Consider the following 12,416-nt stretch of genomic DNA (forward strand, 5'->3'; position numbering starts at 1 on the left):
TTCTTCAAACACACAAAAACAAAAAACCACTATTCCCTATGTCCGAGGTACATATGAAAAGATAGCCAAAATACTAATAAAATATAACCTTCACACCACTTGTTAAATTAGCAACTCTGATCCTCTCTCCTAAGGATAAACTCTATCCCCCTAGCATATCCTGGAGTGTATAAAGTTCCATGTGACTATGACTTGGCCTACTATGGACAGAGAGTAAGATCTGTTAACAATCTGCCTTGGACAATATAAAAAATACATTCACTACCATTATTATGACAAGTCTGGACTAGCAGACACACTTTAGACACCTCTTCACACAGGATTAGATGGAAGAACACAAATGTGCTCTATAGAAGTCATTACAGAAATCCGAAAGATTATTTTTAGAGTCAGTCATGACTATGAAGCATTCTCCTAACCTAAACACGTATGGTTGCATTAATTTGCCAAAAATTTGGGAGACTGTTCTTAAGATCAACTTCTACATAGCTGTAATACTTCTTTTCTCTTTTTTCATAGCTGTAATACTTCACCAAAAATAGGACTAGATGTTTTGTCCGTTACAGTTTTACTTACTCATTGTTGCTTGTTAACTGAAATGTGTAATGTGGTCCAAAGATGGTGGTTTGAAATCTAGCAAAATATAAGCCAGTTAATAAACATCATTTTTTATAATTTAGTTGGTTTAATGATGTAATACCATTAAAATAGTTATGAGCATGATCACTGTCATTAATTAGAGGCAGAACAGTCATGTCTTTCACCAAAATCCCCTCGAACACTATAATCAGGGCTAATACTCTTTGACCTCAAGTTCCTTCTGTCACATGCTGATTAAGCTTTCATGAGACAACTTCCTTAATAAATTTGGCTTAATTCTTTTCATTAGATTCATTGATGTCTAATCAGTATTCAGATGATTAATCATCAGCAAAACTATGGGTAGGATTTGAGGTAATTTTGAAAGCAAAACATTGGGTCAAATAACAGCCTTGGGGAACACCTGCATTAGTAGGAAAATCCAAAGAAGAACACCTACTATTACATGCAGAAAAACTACTTGAGAGAAATTGGGAATTCATTTACAAAGGTTTGGAAGGCAGTTCACTGAGAACCCCTCAAGGACAAATCCTGTCGAGTTCAATAGCACATGCTTTTCTAAGGCACATGTCTAGAAAGTGATTGATATAAGTTGAAGAGATCTGCTGTGGATCTTGTCTGGTAGCATCCATATTGGTGATTATTTATTAGTCGACAGTTCTCCAGGTGTTGAAAATCTTCGCTATCACTGAAGATAGTGCTGAGATGAGAGCATTAAGTTGATACTTGATGGCAGACATATTTCCTTTTCTTGAAATTGGCTGAATATTTACTTGCTACAGCATAGAGATTATAAAGAACATGTACTGGTTAGGAAACAAATTTGTTGCATATGATAGGTGGAATGGCGGCAGAACTGGGAGCTTTCTTTTTGGTATTGCGTCCAGGTTCTTAAAGAGGCTTAATTCAGTGTTGGAGATGATTTGCTTTGGTCATCTGTGCAGCAGTTGGATGGGAAGAATGATGCCAGGAGATCAGTTTTATCCTTAGGTGATGTTGAATAATTCCATTTGGGTGAGAGAAAGTGAGGCAGAAGCACAGTTGGGCAGAAATTGTACCCAATTGGCCCTTGAAGAGACCAGAATGCACAAATACCAGTTGTCTATGAGGTGAGTTTTTCTACATTTAGCTCTTTCAAAATCAGACTTAGGTTTGTTAATGATTGTTTTGCAGTTGTTGCAGGCTGCAAGTGGAGCTGGAATTTTTTGTCTCAAGCCATTTCACAATACACCATTTTTGCCCCACCCCTGGAGGATTACCTTGGCACGCTTTCTGGAAAACCATGGTTTGGATATTGGGCAGGAATTCTGAACAGTGTGGAGAATGAATTCTCATTCTAACATTGATAATGTGTAACAGTCACAAGAAGTATCTGGACTTGGAGAGTGGAAACAGTAGCCTGATTATCAAAGGAGAGGTATAGTGTTGGGTGAGTGAACAGTAGATTGTAGTTTGCTTCCAGCAAATACTTTAGCCTCTCTCTCTCTTCTGTCTCATTAATTAGAATTGGAGAAAGTGAGTCATTTGGAGTTGCAGACATTAAATTTAGTCTCTGAGAAAAATGACCTTGTGTACCATCCTTGTGTCTGGGGGGGAGGCTCTCCTTTTCGAACCAAACATATCATCACCCACTTAAGGTCCCCAGTATGCAAGGTGGTGGTAGTGTTCTGCTTGGCAAAAGTCATCTACTGCTTAGATCTAGTTGACATTTCCTCTAGGAAGACATCCTTTGACAGCTGGAATACTTCACAGATTATTACTAGCTTCCTGTTTACAATTTTTGGGTAATCTGGTGTTTGTCAGGTCTCCATTATGGTCACATCTAACATTTCTGTCTTCCAAGACATTTTTTAACTGCATCAGTCTACCTAGATATGGGTCTTTTCCTGACACTAAACAACTGTTTGCAAGGCTTTCTCTCTCATTCTGTTTAAGTGACTCATGCGACCTTAAATTAGCTCTAGTCAAATATTCTTGAATTCTGACAACATCAATCCTTTATAACATTATTTTTCATATGGTTCCGCCAATGATATCATCTGCTGACTTTCCTAATTTTTTTCCAGAGCTCTCGTCTTTGGTGTAGTTCTTGATCAAATGTTTTATTTCTAACCCAGCCCTTAAATGCATAATTAAAATTGCTTTAAACAGACTGACTGTCTTGTGTAATGATAGTTTAAATGGAATAAAATAGAAATTTGCCAAAAACACCAAATTTTTTTCATCTGTGCCCACCATATCTTACATTCCTCTTGAATATTTTATACCACTCCTTTCATTTAATAGTCTTTCAAAATAATTACTTCAGACCTCTGAAATATCTTTAGTTTTTCATGTTACCTTCATCTATATACTGCTTCTTTTTTTTTTTTTCAATAGCCTCTAGAACATTTTGCTGCCTTCATGATACTTATTTTCTATTATTATAATTACGGCTATTATAGCCTGTTTTTGTTTAGGAGTGTCCCTTATTTTAAATACATTGGCCATTATTACTCAAAAAAGGGGTATATATTAGGGCATTATGGGTGGGTATAGAAGGCAATTATAGCAGAATAAAAGAGGTGGGAAAATTTTGTACATACCTTGTTTGAATACTAGGATGTCTTCCAATTTCATGATCCTGCTGAAGGTTGTTTATAATGGGGGGGGGGGGGTTGATGTAGGAAAAATAAATTTGGAAACCCAGGTTTTGTGTTAATAATGTGCGTGTGTGTGTGTATATATATATATATATATATATATATATGTGGTGATCAGCTTTTACTCGGTTGTTGTATATTTGAAAAAAATATAGATTTAATGACTATAAAACTGAGATAACATATAAAGATTTTAATGATAAATACTACTAGTTTCGGCATATAGCAGCCTTCTTCAGGTATTTATAAAGGAATACTAATAAACATTCAATTATCTAAACAAACTGGAAATTACAGGTACAAATTGCCTCACATAATCGATACATAAAAACGTATTTTTTCAAGTTGTTCCAACTGGCGTGCCATTGTTTATTGCAATTGTGCGTGCAGGTTCACGTGAACGCTAATATTGAATAACTGCAGCATGGCTATCTGGGATGTTATAACTTAAATTGTTGTTTAAGTGGACCGGGTTCAGCAGGATTTCCCTTGATTCTACAGTATTCCTCTCAAACTCATCATCACAGCGAAAGATATTTTCTGATCTATTCCAGCAAACGGAGTGGCTTTGTTGGTCATCATTAGGATTATTTGAAAAAAGAACATGACTGGATAATGCAGTTGCATGAGATCTTTTATAAGAGATGTCTCTCTTATGCTCTTCTATCCGTTGTTCAATAGATTTGTTTGTTTGTCCAAAGTATGGGATATTGCAATCGCATCACAATTTATATACTCCAGAGTACTTAAGGTTGTGATGAGTAGGTTTTGGATGGCTGATTAGAGAACGGATTTTAGGAAGTGTGGTGAAGAAGGTCCTGATATTATATTTTTTAAGGACTTTAGCTATTTTTTTGGAGACTGTGCTAATGTATGGAATGGAGATGCTACCTTTAAAATTAATAGTCTCTGTTGTGCACCTAGGAGGATCCAGAAGAAATTTCTTAATTGTTTTTTCAGAGTATCCATTTTGTTTAAAAATAAGAGTGAGGTGATTCATTTCTTTTTGTAGTTCATCTTGATCATTTAAGAGAGAACGTGCTCTGTGTCCTAAGGTAGATATAGTTCCAAGTTTTTGTGGTGGAAAATGATGAGAAAGATTATGCAGATATCTATTGGCATGCGTAGGTTTTCTGTACATAGAGATTTTTAATCTTTCAGAGCATCGTGTAAGTATAACATCCAAGAAAGGTAAGGAGTTATTATTTTCTAGATCAGCAGTAAATTTTATATTAGGATGTTGGATGTTTAGATGACGAAGAAAATCTGTGAGAGATGTGTGCCCGTGATTCCAAATAATGAATATATCATCAACATATCTTTTCTAAACTTTTGGTTTAAATGAGAAGGAAGATATGGCTTTCTTTTCAAAATCTTCAAGGAAGATGTTAGCTAGCACCGGGGACAAAGGATTGCCCATTGCCAGGCCTTGTTTTTGTTGGTAAATGGAGTCCTGATATCTGAAGTAACCAGAATGAATGCAATGCTTTAATAAAGTGAACATTTTTTTGGATAATTTGTCCTGTAGTAATGTAAGTACCTCGTCCGTAGGAACGTTAGTAAATAAAGATATAATGTCAAAACTAGCTAGAATGTCATTTTCATCGATGGGAATATCTTTAATATGAGAAACAAAATCTGTGGTGTTTTTGATGAAAGATGAAGATTTATTGGAGAAACACTTTAGGTACTTTGCTAAATATTTTGAAAGTTTATATGTAGGTGAATCAATTCCTTCACAATTGGGCGAAGAGGGGTGTTTTGGTGTTTTCTTTATGAATTTTGGGAACTCCATAGATGCGTGGGATAAGAGGATGTAGAGAGCGTAATGAGAGGTGAACATTATGAGGAAGTTCACTCGCAGTCTTTAACAAGTTGTTTGTACGGTTTTGTAATTCTCTTGTAGGATCTTCCTGAAGAATTGAATATATTGAACTATCTCCAAGTAATTGAAACATTTTGTTGTGGTAATCTTCGGAGTTGAGGATGACCGTGGAGTTGCCTTTATCTGCAGGTAAAATAATAATGTTACTGTTCTGTTTTAGATTTTTTAGGGCTCTTCTTTCAGCCACTGAAATATTATCTGTTGGAGGTTTGGCATTATTTATAATGAAAATCGATTCAATACGAAGAAGTTTCGCCAAATGATTAGGAATGAGTGAACTTGCTTTTTCTATTTTTGTAAGGAGGGATTCTTTAGGGATAAATTTTGGTGAGGGAATAAAATTGAGACCTTTGCTAAGAATATCCATTTCTGCATCCGTTAACATATGAGAAGATTTGTTCACTACTACCTTTTCAGGATTAATACGGACTTCACTATGACCAGATCTGTTTTGTGTCCTTATTAGATTATTAAATTTCTTGATAAGAGTATATTTATTCTTGTTTTGTATTCATGTGGCTTGTGCTTCACTGTTAATGATAAAATCATTAACAGTTGGAACTATATCTACCTTAGGACACAGAGCACGTTCTCTCTTAAATGATCAAGATGAACTACAAAAAGAAATGAATCACCTCACTCTTATTTTTAAACAAAATGGATACTCTGAAAAAACAATTAAGAAATTTCTTCTGGATCCTCCTAGGCAGTGCACAACAGAGACTATTAATTTTAAAGGTAGCATCTCCATTCCATACATTAGCACAGTCTCCAAAAAAATATAGCTAAAGTCCTTAAAAAATATAATATCAGGACCTTCTTCACCACACTTCCTAAAATCCGTTCTCTAATCAGCCATCCAAAACCTACTCATCACAACCTTAAGTACCCTGGAGTATATTAATTGTGGTGCAATTGCAATATCCCATACTTTGGACAAACAAACAAATCTATTGAACAACGGATAGAAGAGCATAAGAGAGACATCTCTTATAAAAGATCTCATGCAACTGCGTTATCCAGTCATGTTCTTTTTTCAACAAAGCCACTCCGTTTGCTGGAATAGATCAGAAAATATCTTTCACTGTGATGATGAGTTTGAGAGAAAAATTGTAGAATCAAGGGAAATCCTGCTGAACCCGGTCCACTTAAACAACAATTTAAGTTATAACATCCCAGATAGCCATGCTGCAGTTATTCAATATTAGCGTTCACGTGAGTATGTGAGGCAATTTGTACCTGTAATTTCCAGTTTGTTTAGATAATTCAATGTTTATTAGTATTCCTTTATAAATACCTGAAGAAGGCTGCCATATGCCGAAACTAGTAGTATTTATCATTAAAATCTTTATATGTTATCTCGGTTTTATAGTCATTAAATCTATATTTTTTTCATATATATATATATACTATTGTGTTTAGGGGTGCATATTGGGGGGGGGGAGAGAAGGGTTTACTTATGGGGAAACTGGAGCAGGGGATAGCATTAACGGGGTGTGGACCGTTTCGGTCGACTGACCATCATCGGAACATTTTCGGAATGAGCGTAGGGCTATGTCAAGACTAGAAGTTGAATCTGCCAAATAAATGCATTTGTTGTCGCTAAATGGCCGGAGGCATGGCTTAATTTGTAAGTTCAGGATCGTCCAACATTTGGAAATTAGGTAGGGGCGGTGGATGTTGATTGAATTTTCATTGCATTTTATGGCAATAGTTTCGGATATTCTCATCATTGTTTCATTGTCTTGTTTGTCTATGATTATGGCCTTGTCGATTTGGGGGATATGTTTCAGTTCAAGGGCGTGAGCTGCAATTTCTGTCTTCCCTGTACTCTGTGTTTTATTTTTCTTTTTGATGTTGCGATGTTTTTTTGTGTTCAGATAATCCGGAATGGGAATATTGCAAGCCATGAAGTTCCAGATTATCTGAACACAAAAAAACATCACAACATCAATTGTAATAATAGTGTTTAAGAGAAGTAGCATGGGAATTTTCCCAGTAACTATAACTAACTTATTTTCTATATTCTTTCCCGCATGACTTTTGTTTAACTACTTTTATTAAATGCAGCTTAGCTGTCCTACATTTTCCTCTCAGGGCATCTGTTGACATATCTGGCAGAAAATTTTGATATGATTTTCCTTTTTTTAACTTCTTCAGTTCACCTGAAGTTCTAATTTTTCTTTCTTTGCATATAAGGCCATCACATAATCTGGCATAATCTGCTTTATCCAGATTTTGCTGCTGAGTCTTCATAGTTTGAAAATAAGAGTCAAACTCTTTTCTTCAATAATATTTGTATATTTGAGTCTGTCGTTCACTTCTAAAAACTGCTGAATTTTCTTTCATGAAGTTCTAAAATATTCTTTTCGATATATTTACCTTTTAATCCTTCTTAAAACTACAATGATAACACATCCTATTTCAGACTTCAACAAGTGATACAATATGACTATCACCTTCTTGTCCTTTCCCCACCCTCCATAAAATGAAAAATTCCATCAGCTGAAAACCTGTATGACCCTTTCTCCTGTTTGCTAGTGTCTGCAGTCTACAAATTTTCAGTCTGTCTTGATATCAGAATTGGGGAATGCTGATTATGATTTTTAGCACTCCTTTGCACTCTTTTCACTGCATCAGAATCACAACAGAGACCAGACCTGCACACAATAGTCCAAGTGAAGTCTTATTAAGGCCCTTCTCTTCTTCTTAAGTATTCTGCAATCGAGCAGGTTCTTCTGTTAGTAGCAAAAACTTTCCTTCCACTCTCTTCTGTTCTGAGCCTTCTCTTTCAAGGTTATGTACCTGTCTCCATTCAGCATGTCATCTAGCATTGTTTTTCTTACTCTTCCTCTGGGTCTTTTTCCATCTATTTTTTCTTTGATGGCATCTCTGATGATTCCATTTCCTCTCAGAATATGTCCAATCTAGTTTCCCTTTCTTCTTTTTATCCTATTTAACAGACTTCTTTCTTCTTCTTCTACTATTCTTTTTAAGACCTCTTCATTAGTTATTTTATCTGTCCATTTGATTTTTTCCATTCCTGTCAAATTCTTCCCAATGTCATTAATGTACAAATTGAATAAAGTGGGCCAATCCAAATTGAATAAAGGAGGACTGATCCAGTGGTGTACTACAAAGTACACCACTGGTTACCTTAAATCTTGCTGACTCATATCTCCCATAACCACTTTTTTGATATCTGTCCATCAGCTATCCTCTTAATCCATACTAATATTTTATAATCCGATCCCATATTCTCCAGTTATGCAACAGTCTTCCATACTGTATTTTGCCAAAAGCCTTAGCAAAATCATGATGTATCCATTCCCTTTGTCTAACTCAGTGGTATTATTATAGAATGTGAGCAAGTTGCTAAAACATGACCTTCCCTTTGTAAACCCATACTGTTCATTGCAAAGTAGGGATTCTCTGTCAATCCTTTTATGAACGAGAGCCTTAACCAATTTTTCCAAAATCTTCACCACTCCTGAGATACGAATTGGTCAGTAGTTAGATACAGCAACCTTTGCACCACCATTGTGCAGTGGGATTACCATACATTCTTTCAATTCCTGCAGAATCTTCCCTGTTCTGAGGCTCAAATTTTATAGCTTGATCAAAGGACTAGCCAGTTCAGCTGAACAGTCATTTAGCATTATTATTGTCCTTTCTCTATATTTTCCCAAATATTTCTATATGCCAGGTATTAATTTCCTACTTTGCTGTATCTTCAACAATAACCATCATTTTCTTTATATTGACTGTCATCTCCAGTGACTTAAAATATACTCCCTCTTTCTGTGGGACTTTATCTGTACCTAAGTCTTCTCATTTCCTGTTTTAAAAATTGCCCACATCATTCCATTTTTTTTTTATGGGGCTTCTTCTCACAAAAGGTTTATTTTTAAACCGTAGTACATTCATATCATTGATTATATATATATATTATGTTTTGCATAGTCTGGAAACTCTGTTCTAGAGACCAAACATAGAACTCTTTTCAAGCCTCCAGTAAGTGGATGGTGGTCTTATACTGGGTGACAAAATTCATCTTCCGCCTAAAGACAATCACAGGCATCCATGTCCAAGATGGTATTCGAACCCTGCTGAAGAGCAGATACACTTGAAACTTTAAGATAAACTTCTTGAATGGCAAGTAGTTCCCTGTGTAGTGTTGGCTATTATAGTTACTTCATCCCTTCTCTGATAATTTTTGCCAGAATATAATAGTTGTTATTTAGTAGTATCTCACCTAATTTAGTCTTCTTAGTTTCAGTAACACCAGTTATATTGACATGATATTTCTATAATTCTTTTATGAGTTTCATTATGGTATGAATCCTCAGATCTGCTAAGGTTGCATTTATTGCACTAGCTGAATTTTTACTGTTCACCCTGTTCTAGAAAGCCTATCCTAGTTAAACACGTCCCTGGTTTCCAGCAGGGACCTATTTAACTAGGCAATGACCTAAAACTGGCTTGGTTATCCATCCTCATTCATTTATTCATTATCCAAGTGGGTATCTATTAAAAGACTGTGTCACAGGAAGACAGAGATTGGACACTGGGTCAGAAGTCATTACACAGCCTCTAAAGCAGGGTTTCTCAAACTGTGTTCCGCGGAAGGTGAATAGGTGTTCCGCAAGAAGTTCTGGAATTTGTCATTTTAGTTTTCTAAGCATTTTTCATGAATAAATATTTTATAGTAGAAATATTCTGAGGAGAATAATATTCGTGAATATGTCGAAAAGCTCAGACCCAGAACGCCTAATAACATCTGTGTATCGTTAATTTTCACACATCAAAACCTTTCAACATTTGGGAAAGGGAATACCGCTGTTTATGACTGGTAATAAAAATTGCCTGCAAGCAGATTATAACAATGGGTGGCATATCCTCTGTTCTCTAAACTGAAGGAAATGACATCTGTGTAGCAAATGTCAGTGACCAAGCGGCATATTTTTAAACATGGAAATATTCATGATTTATCGTTAATTTTCACACATTGAAATCTTTCAACAATTGGGAAAGAGAATACCGCCATTTATGACTGATCATAAAAATTGCCTGCAAGCCAATTACAACAATGGGCGGCGGGCTCCCAAAATTGAACAAAATAACATCTGTGTTGCAAATGTCAGTGACCAATCAGCAAGGAAGTATAAAGAAAATTTTTACACTGAAATTGAAGATCAAGGTAGTCTGTATCCGGTTCTCAAATCTATTAATACTGAATACTTTCTTCGCAAGTTTGTATTACAGCATGTAAGTGCTTGTTCTGAAACCGGAGTGCCATGATTTTTTTAAAAGTAATAGGAATACAGATTTAAATTCTAATATGAATAAGAGACAAGGCACTTTGTTTAATTTTGGTATTAAGAAATCTCTTATTAAAGGTGTTTGTGAGGGAACAGATAGTGAGTCATCCACCTCAAGCCTACAAAGATCTCCAGGGTTTACAAAAGGAGGGGAAAACTACCAGCACACAGGAGAAAAGGTCTGCATTCACTCATAAGTACTTATAATAATATTATAAATTTTTGATAATCAGAATGGGATATGTCAATGAAAATCAGCACAAATTAATTTAATGATGTTTATGTTTAATTGATGTTTAATTAATTATTAATTAATTAGTAATTATTAATTAATACATTACAAAATAACCAAGGTGTTCCGTGAAAATTTCAGGATTTGTGAAGTGTTCCATTGTAGAAAAAGTTTGAGAAACCCTGCTCTAAAGAATGTGTTGAAGAGGACTCCTTCCTGTTATCTTGCTTTATCCTTAAGTGACTTAAAATAATACTCGTATTTCAAATTCTTAATATATGAAACTTATCAATATTGGAACTATTTTACAGGACTCAATATCACCTTATTTCGTGAATCGCTATGGTTTCTCCATTGACTGTAAAGTAGTGGCATTTACTGGAGATAATCCAGGTAAATATACCTTACTAAAAATTTTTTCCTTGACAAAATTTCAGTTTGTTCATCTGTTATAGTATCTTATGCTGAAATCAATTTTTCTTACATAAACACACTGATTTTTGTTAATATTACATTCAGCCAATAGATACAGTTATACCATTTTAGAAAAAATTTGTTTATATATAATTGCCCAACTTTTCGTCTTTCGCAAACTTTATAATAAAATATTGCAAAGTTAAGCCATATGAAGATTTCTGCTGTGAGTATCAAATTGAAGAAAACATATCCAAACTGAAGATGAAATATTGTATGTAGAGTCAGAGGAATTATTAGTGACTAAGGAAAAATTGGAATTGATGTAATTTCAATTCACCACACCAAAATAGCATTGCTGTTTTTAGAACAGTTTGTATAAGTCAGGATCTTCCATATTTCTTGCCCTTTAGTGGAAAATATTTAGGTTCAAGGTCTTTTCACAGTGTGTGGAGAATGTTTTCTAGGTTTACACCTGAAGTTGCAAGGTTTAATCTTTCTTCAAAAGCAAACTGACCAGTAAACACATGCAGGTTGCAGGCATAGTATGTGTCTTAAATTCTGACTCTTCTTTGCTCATGTACATAGAGCTATTTGCTATGTTGCCTATTAAATCCTACGTGTCATTAATAGCTATTTCTGATAGCTTCCATCAAATCAGAAAATCTGTTTTCCATTCCCATCAACCTTGACTGTTGCTCTCCATTAACAGAACACTTGCCACCTTTGCTGTAATGGTTAAATTTCTTTCACTCACTTGCAAGCACTAAGTTTGCAGCAGAATGGAAGTTATAGGAAATAATATAATTCATCCCTTCCTTTCGGAGATGGAAGGGATTTTACAGTTGGATCCAGGAAGACCACAAAATAGAAATAGTTTAGAGTATATATAGCTAATTTTAAATTAGTTTTTGAAGAGTAGTAATTTTTTTTTACTCTTGGAATAAGATATATATAAGAGGGGGACCTGGAAAGTTCTGATAAACACCTAGAACAAAAATGATATTAAAGCAACTGATTTAACCACAAAAAAAGAACATACTAGTAGCAGAGTTATGGTAGCAACCTATATTCTTATATCCTCGTATGTTCTTTCTTGTGGTTATATCATGTGCTTTAATGTAATTTTTGTTCTATGTGTTTAACAGAACTTACTTTCCGGACCCCCCCCCCATAGAATGAACAGCTGCTTGAATCAGTTGAAGTTAAACATCTGCCAAATATTTACCTAGATTTGGGTAAATATTTTATTTTAACTAAATTTATTTCCCAACACACTTATATAGGCTTAATGCATATATATGCAATTTAACAAGAATGTA

At 34.9% G+C, this 12,416-nt stretch overlaps 1 protein-coding gene across 2 annotated transcripts in view; it reads left to right on the forward strand.

Moving 5' to 3' along the window:
• Positions 1-12,416, forward strand: part of LOC150102826 (xylulose kinase) — a 268,998-nt gene that overhangs the window by 91,784 nt on the left and 164,798 nt on the right. For both annotated transcript variants that reach the window (XM_090398826.1, XM_090398827.1), the window contains exon 8: positions 10,992-11,073. In XM_090398826.1, coding sequence (XP_090254952.1) covers positions 10,992-11,073 — 82 coding nt within the window. The remainder of the gene's footprint in view (positions 1-10,991; positions 11,074-12,416) is intronic.

Source organism: Typopeltis vanoorti, chromosome 10, assembly GCF_054136105.1.
Source record: "Typopeltis vanoorti isolate ZY-2024b chromosome 10, IOZ_Tvanoo_1.0, whole genome shotgun sequence".
NCBI classification, from domain to species: domain Eukaryota; kingdom Metazoa; phylum Arthropoda; class Arachnida; order Uropygi; family Thelyphonidae; genus Typopeltis; species Typopeltis vanoorti.